General features: G+C 57.7%; 2 protein-coding genes across 2 annotated transcripts; one reads left to right on the forward strand and one right to left on the reverse strand.

Annotated features, from left to right (window-relative positions):
• Positions 1 to 943: 943 nt before the first annotated feature.
• On the reverse strand, positions 944 to 14,838 carry CNTNAP1 (contactin associated protein 1; the record flags this gene model as incomplete). The annotated part of the gene is made up of 24 exons (XM_082859889.1): positions 14,757 to 14,838; positions 13,785 to 13,886; positions 13,497 to 13,690; positions 12,900 to 13,047; positions 12,604 to 12,807; positions 11,808 to 11,992; positions 11,045 to 11,188; positions 10,159 to 10,420; positions 9,537 to 9,686; positions 9,107 to 9,278; positions 8,536 to 8,642; positions 8,270 to 8,389; positions 7,695 to 7,898; positions 7,336 to 7,492; positions 7,123 to 7,250; positions 6,640 to 6,825; positions 5,231 to 5,452; positions 4,735 to 4,974; positions 3,478 to 3,831; positions 3,190 to 3,317; positions 2,637 to 2,730; positions 2,204 to 2,449; positions 2,050 to 2,097; positions 944 to 1,212 (listed from the first exon to the last, which is right to left on the reverse strand). Exons 1-24 carry the CDS (start codon positions 14,821 to 14,823, stop codon positions 944 to 946), a joined length of 4,131 nt encoding a protein of 1,376 aa, XP_082716015.1. The 5' UTR covers positions 14,824 to 14,838.
• Positions 14,839 to 15,690: 852 nt separating this feature from the next.
• Positions 15,691 to 17,638, forward strand: CCR10 (C-C motif chemokine receptor 10; the record flags this gene model as incomplete). The annotated part of the gene is made up of 2 exons (XM_082859978.1): positions 15,691 to 15,714; positions 16,571 to 17,638. The coding sequence occupies 2 exons, from the start codon at positions 15,691 to 15,693 to the stop codon at positions 17,636 to 17,638; spliced, it is 1,092 nt and encodes a 363-aa protein (XP_082716104.1).
• Positions 17,639 to 19,806: the final 2,168 nt, after the last annotated feature.

Here is a 19,806-nt window from a genome sequence, read left to right on the forward strand (position 1 = left end):
GGAGAAGCACACTACAGACCGTGGGCACAGCACAGGACAGGACAGTCGATTGAGTTTTTCTTTTATATATAAACTGATAATTTAAAAAATTAGAGTAATATATAGAGTTTCTCTAGAGAGAGACTTTGCAACAAAAAATATATATAAAGAATATGACCTCCGGGGCGAACGAAGCAGCATCTCTGAGCGGAGGAAAGAGGGCTCCTCATGCATTGGAGAGGGGGGCCAAGCCTTTGGACGGGCACCAAGGCTACTGCATATCTTGGAAGAGGGAGGAAGAGTGGAGGGCTGGCTAGTCAGCGTGTCTGCGTTATTCTCTCTACATTGCAAGTTTTTTATGGCTTTGGCTAAAGCATGTAAAGCAGTGGAGGTACTAAGGTGCTAAACTGAGGCCTCTCGGTCTCTGTAAAAAACAAAAAACGGGGGTGGGAGACATCAGTGAAGCCCTCCCTAATCCCCAACTGAGTGGAAGCCGATGGAAGATGTTCTGCAGGGGAGGGGGGAGGCTGGGGGGTATGATTCAGCAGCCTCCTCCCCCCATACCCCGTGCATCCCTGCAATCCCACACATCTGTCCCTGCTGAGACTGAATATTTGAAGGGAGGCAGTTAATCTCCCCTGCACTCTGTTGTTAATCCCCGGCAGCAGCTGGGACAGGGATGGCAGGAAGGGCCTGTCTTAACCCCATGAGGCTTCTCTGGGGCAGGCAAACCACCAGGAGCCTGGGGACATGGGGACGGGCAGGGCATTGGTTTAGGCAGTGCGGCGCAGCCACTCCCTTTGGTCCCATCTGCGGCTCTGCCCACCACACTTGGCAGGAGGGAAAGCCTCTGGGTGAGCAGAGCCAGCTAAGAGGAGCCAAATGTCCCTGATGGGGGGGGGCAGAGGCAGGGATTGGGGAATTTGGAGGAGAGGGACTTGGTCCCTGAAGCCCTTCTCCTGATTCATTCGGACCTAGACTCCTCCAGGATCTGGGGTAGGTTTTGGTCCCGGGGGCCAGGGGCTGGGGCTGGAACTTGGGTAGAAGCTGGTGTTGGGGCCGGGTCTGGGGCTTGGGCCGGGCCTGAAGTAGGTAGGGGAGGTTTGCTGCCCGGGTGGTAGTCGTGAGTGGCCTTGGGCTCATTGGTGTGGTAGGAGCCCTTGTAGCGATGATTTTGCAGATAGAAGAGCACCAACATCCCCACCAACCCCAGCAGCAAGAAGGCCACCAAAACTGAAAGAGAAAAAAAGGAACAATTCAGGGCAGATCTTTGGGGTTTCACCTATATACGTACACACATGTACGCTTTTGGCCTAAAGCATACGTGTACAAGAGTGTCAGCTGTATGGCCACATCAAGCCATTCTTAAGTATCTGGTAGGTCTAAATTCCTGGCTCATCCCCTGCCGTCTTCTGTTTGTAACATTCTCTTTCCACATCCCTGGTACTTACCCCAGTTTCTCGTCCCTCTGGATGTTACTGACCCCCATTTCCTCATCCCTTACCTTTAGCCTCATTTTATTTTTTAATTTTCTTATAACAGTTTTATTGAGATATAGTTTACGTACCACAAAATGTACCTCTTTATAGTGCAGTAAAGCTCCTTTGAATAAACAGTTCCTGCCTAATTCTGGGACCTTTTAGATACTGAACACCTGACTTTGGTGGAACATGATGACCATGATCCAGCAGACAAGCATGTGACTCAAGCTGCTCGTCAGGAAGTGGAGATTATCTGATCCACAAGGTCATAAAGTCAGATGTGCCCAGCAATGGACCACCACTGAGAAGAGATGGCATATGGGATCAGGCATTGATGGGCACATCATTGTAAAAGCTTAGCCCCATTTTGATATTTCTTTTCAACGAAAAGTCTATAGCATCCTCAGACATTTAAAAATCTCCAACCTGATTATCAGCTACCTTCAGCATAGCCTGTCTCATCCTTCTGGGCGCCACCATGCACCCAGTGCCTTCACCACCCCTCAGGCCTGAGGATACGGGGCCGGGAGGCAACGCTGACAGCCAGAGGGTAGAATGAGGAGGTCAGGGTAGTGACTGTGCTACTCACAGCCCAAAAGTACGGCAACCCATCCGTCATCGTGGTAGTACGGGAAGTCTGAAAAAGAGAAAGCACCAGGTAGGAGAAGCCGCCTCCAGGTTAAGAATCATCTCCTTTCCCTGTTGTCCCTCTTCCCTTCTTTTATTGTGTCCCAGGGATGTACCTGGGGGCAGATACCAGGGGTCCAGCTCAGGTGGCACCTCTGAGACGAGACGTGGCATGGCCCCGCAGTTAGACTCAGACAGTTCTCCCTGAACGCGAAGGGCCTCAGCCAGCTCCGAGGTCATGGGTCGAGGCGTTCGGAAGTGGCTCTTGAGGGGGGCCACATTGTTGAATCGGACACCAGACAGGCAGCCCGAGAAACCTGGCGTGTTGTAGCGCTGGATCTCCGGGTCAATCACTCCCGTCTCTGAGGGAGGGGCAGCCCAGAAAGAAACGGGCTTGGACCACCAATAGCGCTGCCCCCTCTCACCATCGCTAGGTTCCCACTCTTTATCGGCACCTTCAATGCCACTCCCCGTCCTTCACTCCCCTCCGGGCTCCAGGGACTTCACCCACAGCTCCTTACCCAGAACGCCCTCTCAGCCCCAGCTTACCCATGACGCGCCCCAGATACAAGGCCTTGGGTGAGTCCAGCTGGCTGTCCACCAACAGTGAGAACTTCTGCTCTGTCAGGGGGAAGTAGTCCACCTGAGTGGGGAGGGGAAAGGAGGTGAGGGAGGGAGAACCGGGGGCGGACGTAGCCCAGGCCGGGCTGGAACTCTCCTCTCCCAGTTGGTGGTGAGTCCTAGCTCAGTCCCAGGTGGGGAACCCCTGGACCCAGACATAGGATTTGGTATTAAAAACCCAACAACCTGGTTTTGAGCCCTGTCTTCGCAGCTTACGGTGGTTTGACTTCGGGGACACCACCTTACTGTCTGAGCCCCTTTAGTGATTTGTCAAACGAAGGTAAGAAGAAGAGCTGCCTACCTGAACTACCTCACAGAGAGGTTGTGAGGTCCCGTGAGAGTACACACATGAACGTCCTCTGTAAACTGGAACGTGCTCTACAAATGCTAAACGTTTGGCATTTCCCACTGCCGCAACCTAGATGGCGAGGTTGTGGTCTGAACCGGCCCGCCTCCCTTGTCCCCCTCCCCCTGCACGCACCTGGATGAAGAGGTTGCGGTAGACCCGGGTGAGGTTGACGCTGTGGGGCTGGCCGTCAGTCACGGGGCGGGTGGTTAGTTGGTACACGTAGGGACTGGTGCCCAGCTGATAGCGCAGCTGCAGGGTCCCTGTAGGGTGGGGAGGAGGAAGAGGGGGGTCTCCTCTCAGCTCACAAAGCCCCCATCTTGTAAGAGCACCTGAGTCCTTGTATTGGTCAATCGATAGTTACGAGAATGGAGGGCACCCAGAGACAGCTGGAATTGAGAGCGAGAGCCTCGGGGGGCTTACCGTCTTCCTTGATGAGCACAGCCATGTAGTCACGCACAAAGGAGCTGACGTAGAGCAGGACGGCGGGGGCGGAGTGGGTGCTGAAGCTGAAAGACACCTCCTCTCCAGTGACATTATAGACAGGTCCACGGTAGCCCGGCACCGGCCGGCCAGGCCGCGGGTAGTCAGGCAGGCGGTACCCAGGGCCATGGTAGCCGGGCGCGTAGCCGGGAGTGTCGTAGCCGGGGACGTAGCCGGGCTCATAGCCCGGCACTGGCCGGCTCAGCATGTGGGAGAACTCGCGGGCTGCGGAGCGCAGCGCTGACTGGAGGTTATAGCGCATCCAGGTGCCCGGCTCAAAGAAACCGCCAATGTCTGAAGGCAGAGGGAGTGAGGTCAGGGCCCCTGTTCCCACATTCAGACGCTGTGTATGTCATACACACACACCCTCTGGCACGTGTCCCCAGTCTCAGCCACCACCACAACCCGTCTCCATTCGCTTTTAGGTCCTCTGGCACCCCTGTATCACGGAATGGAATCCTAATATCATGGGAAATGTAAACGATCATCTAATCCAACCCCCGCGTTTTACAGCTGGGGAAAGCGAGGCTCAGAAATGGGTAGCTCCTTGCCTAGGGATGCACAGTAAGGGGACAGTCAAGATTAGAATCGAGATACCATAAGCCCATCTGGTACACCTGCCACTACTCACGCTTCCGAACCAAAACCAAAGGCCTTCTGTCAGTCCCTTAGTCCCTGTATCTCCCTACCTCACCAGACTTCTCCCACCAGTGACCTCCCTGCTCACTCATCCCCCTAGACCAGCCTTAGAGAGGCTGCAGTCTGGGTATATGTGCAGAATCTTGCTATGGTGAATGTCAAGGCTTGCCTTAACCAAGGACCAGGTTGTAGACATGTTTTAGGAGTGAAGCGATTGTCCAATAGGAAATGGCATAGGAGGGCGTCGTGCAGCCTGGGGGGATATGCTTGCAAGTGGGGTGACCTGTGTTCCCTCGGTGACAGTGGGAAGATGGGGAAGTTATTTGCTTGTTGCTTTTGATCTTTTTCGTGCCAGCTAGCTGTACCATCCCTTCCTTGCCCCACTTTATGCCTTTGGAGTCACCCAACATCTTCAACTGCCTGACTGCCCCAGCTCAGAGCGCAGGAGCCCAGGACGACCACAGTTTTCCCCGATGCTCACTTTGTGCCCTCCTTCCTTTCCTGCCCTCCCTACATCCCATTATGGCTCCCTGTCCTCCCATAACCAGCAGCACTAACCGTGGTTGCAATATGGCCCGTCAAAAGCCGTGAGGTCACAGTCACAGGTGTAGTAGCTGTAGCGCTCCACGCAGCGGCCTCCATGGAAACAGGGGAACCGGGGGTGGGCGCAGTGGCCCGTGCAGTTGGGTGAGGTTCCCTCAGAGGCATTGGCACGGCCCTCCAGGTTCAGAGTCACTCCGTTCAGACGCATAGCCCTCAAGCAACCCACGAAGGGCCGCCTCTTAAGCTCCGCAGATCCTGGGGAAGGTGGGCAGGTCAAGAAATGGGTGCAGAGCCAGAGACAGGGATAAGCATTGGGGTTCGGAAGGGAGCCAAGGGGGCTAGAAGAACAGAATAGATGCCAGGGACTGGAGAGGAAAGGTGGGCCTTTGGCTCACTCTGAGGTCGAGGGGATCGGGACCTAAGACACAGGGTTCCTGGAAACAAGGAGAGTGGCCTTGAGAGCGGGGGAAGGTGTCAGAGGCTTCAGACCTGCCTCTGGGTTGCTGCTCACCAACATAGAGGGGCTGGTCGTACTCCAGCCAGATGTAGGTCTGCAGGGGCATCGGCCGCACCACCCAAGGCCGGTGATCCACGCGGAGCCGGGCCTGCTTTACGTTGATTTCAGCCCGGACCAGGTGCCACTCGTCATCGTTGAACTCAAAGTCATTGGAGTGCACTGTCAGGTTCTCATCCCCATTCCCCACGTCGAAGGCGAAGACCACATCCCGGGATGCTGGACAACGTTGGGGGTTAGGGGGAGAGGACTCAGACCTCCAAGATCCCTCACAGGTTCACCTGATACAACCCCTCTTCTTCACCCTTTGGAGCTCCTTGAATGTCCCTCCAATCTGTCTACAGCCTGGGACAAAACCCATAAACTGCTTAAAACCTCATACCCTGGACTTCCCTGGTGGCGCAGTGGTTAAGAATCCGCCTGCCAATGCAGGGCACACGGGTTCAAGCCCTGGTACGGGAAGACCCCACATGCCGCGGAGCAACTAAGCCCGTGTGCTACAACTACTGAGCCCACGTGCCACAACTACTGAAGCCCGCACTCTTAGAGCCCGTGCTCCACAGCAAAGAGAAGCCCCCACATGAGAAGCCCACGCACCGCAACGAAGAGCAGCCCCCGCTCGCCGCAACTAGAGAAAGCCTGTGTGCAGCAACGAAGACCCAACGCAGCCAAAAATAAATAAATAAATAAATGTATAAAAAAAGAAAAAAACCCTCATACCCCTGGTCTCTCTCAAATTCCCAGATCCCTGGAGCCAGCTTCCCAGCCCCACTTCTCAGGTTAGAAGCATAGCTCATCAGGTAGAAGACCCCCACACACCAGGAGTCCAGCTTCCTTACAAGTCAGGGACCTAAGGCCCAGAGAGGCTAAGTGGGCGCTCGGGGTCACGAAGCCAGCTGTCAAGACAGAGCTTGGGGACTTCCCTGGTGGCGCAGCGGTTGAGAGTCCGCCTACCAATGCAGGGGACGCGGGTTCGATCCCTGGTCCGGGAAGATCCCACATGCCGCGAAGCAACTAAGCCCGTGCAACCACAACTACTGAGCCTGTGCTCTAGAGCCCGCGAGCCACAACTACTGAAGTCCACACGCCTAGAGCCCGTGCTCCGCAACGAGAAGCCACCGCAATGAGAAGCCCGTGCACCACAACGAAGAGTAGCCCCCGCTCTCTGCAACTAGAGAAAGCCCGCACAGCAACGAAGACCCAACGCAGCCAAAAATAAATAAATAAATAATAAATAAATTTATATATAAAAAAAAAAAGAGCTGGGTGTAGAAGCCAGCGCCATCTGAAGCCCTTTCCATGCTGCCTCGCAGAGGGGCATCTTACCCCTTGTCACTTGTCCCAGCCTCCACCCACCCCACACCTCCCCAGGGATCTTCATCCCCCGGCAACGTCTGCCTGCTCACTGTTGAGTTCCACCCGCACGTAAGGTCGGCGCCACTGGCAGTAAGGGCCCCCTGCATTCTCTAGGAAGACTCCTGAGGGAGCCGAGGTCCTGAAGTAGAAGGAGACATCAAGGCTGTGGTTGGCCTGGATTGGGGGAAAGCGCAGTGCAGCCCCAGTGTGGAAGGCGATGGTGTTCCAGGAATTTCCTACAAAACCAGATGGAGGAAGGCCTTGTCAGCGAGGCAGGAGGGGAGAAGAGTGAGGCAGCCTCAGGTCGGGGGGAGACAGGGCAAAAGGGGACAACTAGGGGTCCCCAGGGAAACTTAAGGCGTGTAATGAAAGAGAGGAAGGTGCCGAGGAACAACACAGGTGTGGGCATATCACACCAGGAGCTGGGGTGTCTGGCAGTGTGTCCTAGAGACCCCCAGTGGATCAGGTAGCCTAGATTTTGGAGACTGGAGAGCTGACCCTGGGAGGGTACACAAAAAGGGTCTGTCACTCACGATCACCATAGCAGCGCAGAGGCCTCAGGAAGAACTGGGCCTCAGAATTGGAACGGTTCGTGTCCCCCACCACCACCTGAGTGACAGGCAAATGGTCCACAAAAGTCAGCAGGCCCTTGTCGGTCCTCCTGTGGGGACAGGATGTGGTGGCTCAGCCTCTGCCGCTCAGCGGTCCCTGGCATCCTGAAAGCCCTGTCCCTTTGCCCCCCTTACCACTGGGGCTGGTCGGCGTCACAGTTACAGTGCAGAGCGGGGTCCACACAGCTGCGGTCCAGACCACAGGCACAGCGCTGAATGCCGGGCTGCGAGCCACCCCAGTAGAAGTGCTGCTCCTCATTGCGGCCGATCCAGAAGCTATAGGGGTAGCCTCCTGGGGAAGAGGTGCAGGCAGCCTCCAGGCCCTGCCCTCCATTAGCCTCTGGGCTCCTCTCTCACCCTTCCAACCAGCCCAGACCTTTTCTTGAATCCTGTAGCCCAGGGCTCCCTTGAACCCTCTAATCCTCTTCTCCCAGACCCCACCGGTCTCTCCTCCAGCTCTCCACCTTGCCCTCCCCACCCCCACACCCCCTAACCTGCGGTGTTGAGCAGCCGGGAATTGTAGCAGGAGAACTCAATCCACTGTTCACAGTGCTGGGAAGCATTGGCCAGGGCACTGACTTCCTCCCAGGATGCATTCCAGTACTGGACGGCCCCGAGGAATGGCCGCTCCATGCTAGAACCTGTCACCCGAGTTGTCCACAGCCTGTCATGCCTCACAACTGTCCAGGCCCGGTTCTCTGGGGGAGGGGGGATGAGACAGAGCTGTGGCTGGAGACGGGCATTCCCTACCCATGTCCCTGCCCCGCCCCCAGCACCACTACTGCAATCCAGAGACAAGAAATGTGGCCAGCAGCTCCATTTCAGCCCAGCTCTAGGCCCCCAACGTCCTAGGCCGGAGATGAGACAGCTGGAATGGATCAGGAAGCTGGAATCTACCTGCAAGGCTAGATTACAAATCCCTGAGTGTCCCCTTCCCCCTTCTGTCCTCCTTTACCCCCACCACCATTTAATCTCACTGGCCCCTGTCCACCCTTCCATCCTTCCATTTCCCCCACACTCCCGCATTGCCTCGTCAGCTGCCCCTCCGCCACCCGTCAGAGCCACTTACCTCGGATATCACAGTACACTACAAATGGCTTCAGGGGGCCACTCCCATCAGGATCAATGGTGAAGTTGCCGGAAGTTTTCCCACTGAGCCGATAAGCCTCACAGGATTCCTTATACAAAGCTGGTCGGTGGTGAGGTGGGGAAAAGGCAGTTATAGGGTCAGGGGGCTAGGAGGGCCAGCCCTACCATCTCTAGCGGCCTCAGGATTGCCAGAAACCTCCTGACCTCCCCTGTCTCTGACTCTCCCCCGTACCCAACCTGGCTTACGTTGGTGGCAGGTCTCCCCCTTGTAGCCTGTCAGTTCACAATAGCAGATGAAGTCATCCCAAGACTGGTAGCAGCGTCCGTCATGCTCACACATATTAGGGCTGCACCTAGGTGAGGGGTCAGCACCGAGGGAAGGAGCCTTACGGGGAGCTTGAGCGTACAGTCTGATCCCTACAAGCTTCACTCACAACTCCTGGGAGCACCAAAACCCAGTGCGAAACAGACTCCACCTACCAAGCTTAAATGCCGGGGCATTAGGCAGGCTTCAGGGCTCAAGTACTATACTGTTTCCCCGTCCCCAAAGGAATAAATAATGCCTTATTTCCCCCACCCCCCAAATAAAACCCTCGAGGACCAAAAACAGATGCTTCATTTCCATTCTGAGCATGTGTCACTTTAAGGGAAGAAATAGAAGGTGAGAGGTCAAGGAGGAATCATCCCCAGGTAGGAGACTTTGGAGCTGGGACCAGGAGAAGGGAGATCATTGAGAAAGGCCATTCCCATCATTGGGAGACCATGGAAGAGGGCTTTGGAGGGGTCACCTCTTGTAGGGAGAGGGGCTTCTGGATACCTATCAGTGATGCCACATGTGTCAAAGAGGACCTCAGCATAGTATCCAAGCCGCCGGCCCTCCACCAGAGTCAGGTTGACCAGTTGACCATCCACCTTGAGCAGCTCCATGCAGCCATGGAACGCCGTCTGGTTGGAGTGGCAGCCCGATCGACTGGCTGGCTTGGGACAACCTGGAGCAACCACCCCTGTGAGGCCCTCCCCAGGGGAGACTCCAGCGACCCTCCCCCAGGGAGATGCCAAGGGAGAGCCAGACATGAAGGAAGGAAGGGGGCTAGTAGACAATGACAGTGACCTTCCAGTCCCCAAGGCCCCAGAGGGACAAGAGGGATTTACTGCTACAAAACTCTCCATGTGGCCCTGTCTGGGTGGACTTAGATGGGGCCTTCCCACCCAGAGACAGGGGTTTAGCCAGGTTGGCCTCCACTTACCTCCAAAGAAGTATGAGGTTCCTGTCCGGATCAGCAGTGGGTATGAGACCCTGACCTCTGCCCCCTCCACATCATCAATGCTGATGACTGCATGGTTTTCCTGTGCCACAAAATTCACCTCGTGCCAAAAGCCATCATTCAGGCGGAACCCTGGACAGGACAGGAGGATGGTGTGTGTGGGGGAGGGAGGGCACCACGTTCTAGAAGAGGCAGCAACCCCACTCTGTGTCCTAACAGTAGCCTATGTGCCTCCCATTTTTACACTTATCAACCTGAGTGGTGACATCTCTGAATGTCTCTCTTCACTGTGTGGAACCCCAGTGGCTGACACAAAAGTCATAACTGAATGACACCTCCAGAGACCCTCCGGAACTGGAGAGTACCAGGATTCTCGGCCTTCCTGCTTCTCCTTAGCTCCTCAGATCTGCCCCGCCCTCCAACTCCCAGCAGCCTCCATCCACTCCCACCTTTTCCCAGGGCCCTGGGACCTCCTGCCCTGCTCCCTCCCTTCACTCCCTCACCCCTCTCCTGTGTGCAAAGGCTTCAGTCCAGGCCTACAAACTCCTCTGCTCTTTGCCCTTCCCTGGCCTCCCTGTGCCTCCCCCTTCCCTCCACCCCTCACCAGCAGCAAACTGAAGTTTCTTTCGGCCAGTCTGCACGATGGACACATTGACCTGCCCTTCACTGAGCATCAGCTCCACGTGGCCCAGCCCATCCCCCAGGCGGGAGAAAAGTAGCAGTCCGGTGAGATCCCAGGTACGGAAGCGAAAAGAGACTGCGAGGCGGCCTCGGCGAGGGAAGCCAGGCACTTGCACGAAGTTGTGAGGGCCTCCAAAGTTGATGGGGTGAGGAACCGGGTCCAGGCAACGGAATGCCACCTTACCCTAGAGACGAAAGTGAGGGTCTGTCAGCACCCGAGCCGATGCCCCGCCCCACCTCTGTGAGGAGTGAGGTTCCCTGGGTGCACCTCCCCAACTCCCCCAGAAACATGTCCAGCTGTGGAGGAGGTCTCCAGCCACCAAGTCGGCCTGCAGGACTCTATCCTGATCTACATCGTCTCCAGGGGCGACCGCTCCTTCCCTTCCTTCCAGCGTGGAGAGGCAATTTCCCGCCTGCTTCCCGGCAGCAGTGCCTGATTACGCTCCTGAGTTCGGGTGGGGGGAGCACGCACACCCACACACCGAAACAGCCCTGGGTTCAAGTCCCTCCTCAGCCCCTGCGCAGCTCCGTGACCCCTGGTGGAGCCACTCAGGGTCGCTACACCTTACTTTCCTCAGTTATAATTGAGGAGATGCTTAGACCGCACCACAGCTTTTAACTGGGAGGTTGGGAGCTGGCCTTTTGCACTTCCTGTGAGGCAGTGATGACACCATCACCGCCACTTGAGCATCCCGCTGGGGAGAGGGGTCCTCGGCTTTTACATGATTCGCAATATCTCTTCCCACTCCACCTCTCGGTTCCAAGCGGCTTTGACGCCCCAGTCCTCCCAGATCCCCCGGCCCACTGGCCTCGAAGGTGATCCGCGAATGGCGCCGCACGGCCAGGTCCGCGATGTTGACTCGGTTGAAGATTACGTTTTCCATGCAGCCGCGGAAATTATGCCGATAGGCAAGGTTCTTCTGCGCGGCGCCCACCAGACCCCCGATGAACATCTGCGGGGCGGAGTGAGGAGTGAATACACTACAAATGGCTTCAGGGGGCCACTCCCATCAGGATCAATGGTGAAGTTTCCAGAAGTTTTCTCACTGAGCCGACAAGCGCGGCAGCGCGCACGCCTTTCTCACGCTCCCCCCCCACCCCCGCCGTACACTGTCCCACGCTCCAGGCAGATTGAGTTTTATAAGACTTGAGACACACAGTGCCCCAGTATCGGTATTGAAGCGGGAAGCTCGCTGGGCCTCCCCAGGCTTGGGTTCTAGCCCTGACTCCACCACAGATTGGCTGCATGCCCTTAGGTAAGTCAATGAACCTGTCTGGGATTCTTTATCTGCAGATCAGGGCCTGAAGGGGGCAATTTTCTCATCCTGTCCGATCCCCCAAATCCAGATTTCCAGACTCCATCTCAGTAGTTCTGGGGTGGAGTCCGGGAGTCTGCGTGCTAATAGCAGCAGCAACAACAAAAACCCAGGCCTTTCTGGGAGTTTGCCAAGAGCTGCTAGCATATTCAGACACCCGAAAGCAGAGTCTTACCTCTGGTAGAGAAAAGTGCTGTCCCCCACCGGCCCACCCAGCATCCCACTTAACCAAATGGCTCCTCCCCCCTCCGCTCACCTCGGTGTCCAGGTTCAGTCTCTCGAAGTCGCCATTGAGCACGAAGCGCTGCTCGTAGCCGTCCAGGGTGAGATTTGCTTCGCGGCCAAATCGGTCCACGCGTACGTAATGCCAGTGCTGGTCATTGAGGACGCCACCAGCGCTCACGGTTGTGTGACCGGGCCTTGGCTGGATGGGGCTGCTGCCTGAGGGGAGGGTGGGGCGGGGTCAGACCTGGAACCTGGAAAACCCAAGCGAGCCCTACTGCCCAGCTAGTCCCCAGGCAGAGCAGCAGCTGGCAGCACAGAGGAGGGACTGCCCAGGGCCCAGGGCAGCCAGGGAGGGTGGGCATACAGAGATTGGACCACCCTCAGCCTGGGATGGAGCAGTGGCCATTGGCAAGTATGGACTTAGAGTAAGCCATTTAACCTCTCTGAGCCTCTGTTTTCCTATCAGTAAAACTTGAGGCACGATAGCTGCTTCTACCTCATCATGTGGATGTTATGAAAAGCGATTGAGATGCAAAATAATAACACTTTAAGCGTGTGTGTATACGTATATACAACGTTTTTACAATGAGGAAACAGACTGGGGAAGTGCTTGTCCCACTGGTAGGTGGTAGAGCTGAGACTGGAATCCGCTTCTCCTGATCCCGAGTCCAGTGTTTTGCTAGCACCAAATTTTACACGAAAAAGGTGGGTTGGTCCAAACACTAAGGAAGGGAAGGATAAGGAGTGGGGTGCGGCTTCGCGGAGGAGGTGCAACAAGAGACGTGGGAGGAGAGCCTCAGGCTTTGCGCCGGGATCTCTGAGCTCACCCAGGCTCATGTGCAGCAGCAAGTGCGCCCCCTGCAGCTCGAGTGTCACGTAGTCGCCCTGGGCGCCCTCGGCGTGCAACAGGAGCCCGTCCTTCTCTTCGGTCTTGAAGCTGAAGGCGAACACGTCCCACAGACTCCGGCTGACCCCTCGCGGGAAGCGGTACGAGATGGCATCATCGCCATCGAAATAGAGCACGTCGGACTCTGCACGAGGGGCACTAGGTGGGTTGGGGACCGGGGAGACTCTTTGTCTCCCGGGCACCACCCCCACCCCGCCCACGACCTCACACCCTTACTGTAAGGGCAGCCGTAGAGGCCGAGCCTCAGGCCGATCTTGCCGCGCGGGTTCCAAGCCAAGGGCACGATGCGGATGTAGCGCGCCGTGAAGTGGTAGTGCAGGTCGTGGCGAACCACCGCCGACTCGTTCACGTTACCGAAGAAGGTCTGAGGGGCAAGGGAAGAGGAGTGACCACGTCCCCACCCTCTGCTTGTTTCTCCACAGCCTCCCAGTCCACAGTTGTCACATCTAGCCAATCTCGACTTCTGGAAGGCAAACACTCCTTATCTCCCCTGCCTTCATGGCTTTACACAAACACAGTTTCCCTAGCCTAGAGCGTCCCATTATATCCTCAAAGGTCAACTCAGATGTCACCACCCTCATGAAGCTCTCCCAGATTTTACCCTGAAGTATGTTAAACCCTGTCACTGGGAATATCTTGCACACATGGGGAGCCGACAGTCCCTCTGGACTGAGTCCTTGGGGAGGAAGTCACTGCTCCTCATCTGTGCCCTCACCACTGCCTGCTGCCCCTCCCCCAAGATTGTGCCCGGCCCAGCCCAGGTCACAGAGCTGAAAAGGTTCCCCAAGTGTGTGCGCAGGGAGCCTGGAGTACCGCGTTGTGCCCTCGCTGATAGAACGGTGTCCAGCTGTCCACTCGGTCGCCATAGAGCAGCATGTAATGTGTGACCCAGTCCCAAGAGTTAAAGGAGCCCTGCGTGGCCACAGCCCGGATCCGGTGCTTCTTCATTAGGTCGATCTGGAGCCAGGGATTTGGGTCTCCAATCCGGGGAGACCATCCGCTTATGCCTATAGAAGGGGCAAGGCCTTTCACCACTGGCTCCCCATTCACCTCCAGCCCTCCAGAGTCCCCCACCCCACCACGGGGCGCCACCACGCTCACCGTGCAGCCGGGCAAAACGGGGTGCGGTGAAGAGCCCATAGTAGGAGGAGGCACCCAGGGAGCGTGCATACAGGGGCCCAACCAGCTCCTCGTCACAGCCGTCTGGCTTGGGGGAACAGACATGTTGATCAGGGTGGCCCCTCCCAGTCTTCCCAAAGGCCCAGCACGCAGAGCAACCGGAGCTCTTTCTTCTCTCTCCCCCATTGCAGACCCAGCCCTAACGTAAACCATCTACTCAACCTGGTCTGCAGCAACAGCTGCACACTTCGGGGAGGCTGCCTTCTTCTTCTGGAAGAACCTGTAGGCCAGACCCTGCCTAGTACCAGCTGGGGTTCAGTACACCCACAAACACAATCCCAAACCTCAGCATCTTTTAGAACCTGAGTCACCCCAAGACACCAATCCAGCCCCAGCCTTAGCCTCAATCCCAGTCAGCAGCACCCACAGACCTGCACCAACCCCAAATCCAGGCCTTGGTCCCAACCCCAGCCAGTCCAAGCACCATCACCAGTTCCACGTGCAACCTTAGCATCATAAAGGGTCACCAAATACTGCATGGATCCCAACCCCAAAATCCAGCCCCAGCCTCAGCCCCAAACTCTGGTCCCTGGGCCAGCTCCAAGCCCAGCCCCAGCCCCTGGCAAAACCTTAACCCTAGCGGGGTCACTGGCACCACCCTTATTCCCAACCCTCAAACCCAGGCACTAGCTCCCGCTTGGATCCCAGTCCCAAATCCCCGCCCGGGCCGGCTCTATCTTCAGCTCTGAGCCCAGTCCCATCGCCGGGCGCGCGCGCCAGCCTCGGAGCTGCATTGCGGAGCGCCGGGGAGAGGCAGGAAAGGATGAAAGCGCACGAGCGCGCGCCGGCCGGGAAGGGACCCGCGACCACCCAGCCGCAATGCGGTGCGGGACCCGCCCTGCAGACCTTAGACTCCCAGGCCCAACCCCGCCTGCCTGCGAGCCCCGCACTCACAGTAGCCCCAGCCCCGGGCTCCCGAGACCGCGGCGAGCAGGATGCAGAAGAGCCGGAGACGCATCATGCAGGGCTGACGGATCCCGGCGGCCGCCTCCCAGTGCCCGTCTCCGGCTAGGGCTCCAGTTCCAGCTCGGGCTTTCCTCCTGGGGTTCGCAGCGGATGGCTCTCTCTCGACCCCTTACCCACCCCTCCCTCTTTCCTCTCTCCCCCAACCTTTCTCCCTTGTCTCTCTCTGTGCTGTTCCTGGTTCTCCGCTGTTCTCGTCTCTCCTTCCACCCTCTCTCTTCTCACCTCCCCCCTCCCCCAGCCTCTCTCTCCTGGCACGCGCCGCTTTCCCGGACCCCGCGCAAGCGCGCGCCTCAGCCCTACTGCGAATGGGCGGGGGTAGAGAGCCTCCCGTCGCCGGGAAATACCCTGAATAACCCGAGGCCGACAGGGACTGTGGCCGCAGGGATGGGGGAAGGGAGGCTAGGGCCGGTTAGGGGGTCCTGAAAAAATCCAAGAAAAGGGAGATGGAAGGGGAGGGTGCTTGGAGATGGGGAGAAGAGTAAGTAAAAGAATCTAACATTTTCTGACAGCAAATTATGCTCCAGGCACGCGTACTAGGCACCCTCAGCACCCTGTGAATTCTGCATTTTTACCTCACTCCACTTTGCAGATGAAAAACCTGAGGCTCAGAGAGGTCAGAAAACCTTCCTAAGATCACACAGGTGGCTAGCAAACGATGATGTTACAAAACCCATTCTTTTTCTACTGGCACGGTAAGGAGAAATTATTTTTTAGGACGTAGAATAGGAAAGTTAGGTAAAGACGGCCCACAGACCCTAATCCCCACCGCCCTCCTGGCCCTTCTCCCCGCCCCTTCCTTCCTGTCCCACTAGTTTAACTTCTGTACCCAGTGGCTTTACCTCAGAAACCCGAGTAGCCAGAGATGGGGACTGAGCCCGCAAAGCAGGTGGGAGTGGGGGCAGGGGGGTAATGGTTACAGAGAGGGAGGGTAAGGTGAAGGGACGGGATTCTCTACCTAGCACCAGGCCTCTGCCATGCTGTGACCTACCTAGGATGCCTGGAGCCCTCTGGGACCAGAGGCCCTCCAGATAGATCGGGCTGGTAATGAGACGCTGGGGTTCGGGGACGGGACTGGGGTTCAGAGGGAGGATGAGCTGAACCTAGAGATCTAAGGTCCCAACTGAGCCCAGAAAACCTGAGCTCCAACCCTTAATGACCCCCTTGTCATGAGTAGTTCAGTGCACCTGTACTGGAGGCTAAGAGGTGGGGGTGAGAAGGGGAGAAGGGAAAGGAGACATAGAAAACCTCTCCAGGCCAAGCATGGAGTCCAGGGACCAGGTCTCAGGCAAAGTCTGCATGTGGATGTTCTTCCAGGAGAGGGCGCTGCAGAAGAACTGAAGCGCTAAGATTTATTAACAATACAGACACTTGGCCTATGGAGAGCACAGATGCTTCACATTCATTATCTTCCTTATTTCAAACAACCCTGCCGGGTGGGCTGGTCAGGATTTCTAATCTCGACATTATGTATTAGGCAACTGGAGAGCCAGAAAGAGCAAGTGATTCACTCAAGGTCACCGAGGAAGCTGGATGTAGAGGCAGGAGGGGTGCGAGGGAAGCCAAGGCCTGTCTGAGGGTGTGCTAAGAAGAGTGTGGAGAAGAGTTTATGTCTTCTCCCCGGGTACTGTACCATTGTACCTGGTCACACAGGAGCCCCCAGCTTGGAATGCATGTGTGGGAGGGGGAGGTGTGTGGTGGAGGCATGCCTCATAAGGTCTCTCTTCTCATTTTGGCCTTCCCAGGTCTCCTGGGGCCCCTACTCCGGGGACGATGAGGAGGCATACTCGGCTGAGCCGCTGCCAGAACTCTGCTACAAGGCCGATGTCCAGGCCTTCAGTCGGGCCTTCCAACCCAGTGTCTCCCTGACGGTGGCTGCGCTGGGTCTGGCTGGCAATGGCCTGGTCCTGGCCACGCACCTGGCGGCGCGACGCGCTGCCCGCTCGCCCACCTCCGCCCACCTGCTCCAGCTGGCCCTGGCCGACCTTCTGCTGGCCCTGACCCTGCCCTTTGCCGCTGCCGGGGCTCTGCAGGGCTGGAGTCTGGGAAGTGTCACCTGCCGCGCCATCTCGGGCCTCTATTCGGCCTCCTTCCACGCCGGCTTCCTCTTCCTGGCCTGTATCAGCGCAGACCGCTACGTGGCCATCGCGCGGGCCCTCCCAGCTGGACCGAGGCCCCCGGTGCCGGGCCGTGCACACTTGGTCTCAGTCATCGTGTGGTTGTTGTCGCTGCTCCTGGCGCTGCCTGCTCTCCTTTTCAGCCAGGACGGGCAGCGAGAAGGCCAGCGGCGCTGCCGTCTCATTTTCCCCGAGGGCCTCACGCAGGCGGTGAAGGGGGTGAGCGCCGTGGCGCAGGTGGTCCTGGGCTTCGCGCTGCCGCTGGGCGTCATGGCGGCCTGCTACGCGCTCCTGGGCCGCACGCTGCTGGCCACCAGGGGGCCCGAGCGCCGGCGCGCGCTGCGCGTCGTGGTGGCCCTGGTGGCTGCCTTCGTGGTGCTGCAGCTGCCCTACAGTCTCGCCCTGCTATTGGATACTGCCGACCTCCTGGCGGCCCGCGAGCGGAGCTGCCCCGCCAGCAAGCGCAAGGATCTGGCACTGCTGGTGACCGGGGGCTTGGCCCTCGCCCGCTGCGGTCTCAACCCCGTGCTCTACGCCTTTCTGGGCCTGCGCTTCCGCCAGGACCTGCGGAGGCTGCTACGGGGTCGAGGCTGTAGTCCAGGGCCTCACCACCGCGGCCGCTGCCCCCTCCGGCCCCGCCTTTCTTCCTGCTCGGCTCCCACGGAGACCAACAGTATCTCCTTCTGGGACTACTAGGGCTGCGAATCAAGAGGAGGGGGGCGGGCTGAGGAAATGATTCCAGGGAGGGTAGCGGGAAGAGGGAGTAGGTGGGGGACACTGAGAAAGAGGTAGGGACATCAGGAATTGCTTCTGTACTTCGGCACATTAAACTGACAACATGGAAATGAGGGGCAACACAACAACTGTTACTATTTTTGACTCACCGGCTTGGAAGTGATTTGCAGCAGGGCAGAGCTGGTGGGTCCCCCACGGCCCCGCCCCTTCGCACTCCGCCGCGCTTGGCTCTGAGTGGAAGGCGCTGAGAGCCTGGGTGGGGGTGAGGGGCTGCTAAGCCTGCTAAAGCTTTAGGCACTGACACCCCCTCCACCTTCACCCGGTCTCTGCCAACAGAGGTGAGGTGGGGAAGCTGCCAGGCGACGAGGGGCGAGCGTTCCTCCTGAAATAGTGTAAGAAAGAGCTTTCTAACAACCAGAGTGCTATCCAGTAATGGCTGCCTTAGCAAGTACCGAGTTCCCGGCCTCTGGAATGTTCCGGCTGAGGCTGTCGGGGACTGTGTGTGTGCCTATGCCTGGTGTGGGGGTAGGAACGGGGCCAGGAGATTCCCGTTTTGGGTTGGATTCGGTTACCACTCTACAGTCCCTTCTAAGGTTCGCTGGTGGAGAGAAAAAGTTATTTGAAAAGTTGAGTCGCAGTTTTTCACCTTGGAGAAAATCCAAGGAGAGAATTCCAATTTGCAAATTTCCAAAGAGTGGTTAGCACGGGCGGGGTGGGGGTGGGGTGACAGCCATTCTCCGTCTTCCTTGGGGACGGGCTCAGAGGGAATGTACTGAGCCTGCCCGAGAGAGGTTAGACAAGGGAAAGAACTTCCCTGCAGGCAAGGGCCTGGGATCCAGATAGGGAAGAGAGTATATGGTGTGGTGTTTCCATCCCTAGGAAGTCTCAGCGCAGGCCACTCTCATCTGGGGCGAGGGCCAGGCTGGGATGGTCTCTAAAGACATTGAGTCCTGGTCTTTGTTTTACACAGTCACGACAGGCAGGATGGTGTCCACGTGCGACAACTCTCGCAGTTTAATATCCGGTCAGCCAAGCTGCCCCGACCACTCCAGCCTGGAGTCTGGGGACCCAGGGCAAGAGGGGCGGAGCGTGGCGGGGATGTCTCCAGGGAGGCGCTGGCCCGTCGTCCCCGCCCTGTCCCGCCGCGCCCAGCTCCGGCTAGCCTTCCTTCTCGGAGTCTCCGGCGGCTGAGACCAAGAACCACGGCCTCCAGGGGCCAGGATCCAGGGAAGTCCCGGACACAGAGCCGATCTTCAAAGGGTCCCACACGCCAGTCACTGGGGGCCAACCTGGAACCCTCCACCAGTGATCTCAGGAATCGCCGCTGAGTCAGCAACGCACGCGCGCGCCCGCGGTCGCCCTGGCCCCGCCCCTCCTCTGGCCCCGCCCCGTCCGCTTAGAGCCTTGGTTAACCCCTTCCTACACAGAACCGCCGGATAGTCACCCTGAGGAGACTCCACTCCATTCGAAGACCACGGAATTCCCTAGAATCCGAAGTCACTCTCCCAACTGGAGTTCAGTGAGCTGTGCGCTCTACATTAGATTTTATTTCCGGCCTTGGTCTGCACTCTCCCAGAGTCTCTTCCTCAGCGTCTTCACCTCAAGAGGAGGTGACTCAGATCGCGGAACTGGACTCCTTCATCCAGGGGCGGAGGGCTACCTCTAGAGCTGTGCTTGGCGCAGGTAGCTAAGGCTCTTTCCTTTCTCTGGAACCCTGAGACGAGACAGGGGTGCAGAGGGCAGCAGTCGGAGCCTTTCTCTATGCCCTATGGGCACTTTGTTCTCCAAAGCTCCTGCTCGAGTGCTTTTAATTTGTTGGTTGGTGAGCCAAGAGTTAAAACAAGAGCCTGAAGGCGGGCTTCCGTGACGTCCCTAGCAGTCCGTGTCAGACCTCCGAAGCGGGGGCGTGGCTAACATCGCATTGCCCCCTCCCTCCTTATTCCCCTGCCCCTCCCCGCTGTCACCAAGCCAGGGACACATGATGCAACCCGCCGCGGTTTCAGTAGCTTGATTGGTGGCCGCGCCCGGCGCCAGGCACAGGGATTGGGCAGAGGAGGCTGTGACGAAAACTGGACACAGCCCTGTAAAGAAGGGAGGAGAGAAAGAAGGGGGGGGCGAAGGGGAGGGGG

This window comes from Leucopleurus acutus (assembly GCF_964270905.1).
Source record: "Leucopleurus acutus genome assembly, chromosome: 19".
NCBI lineage: Eukaryota > Metazoa > Chordata > Mammalia > Artiodactyla > Delphinidae > Leucopleurus > Leucopleurus acutus.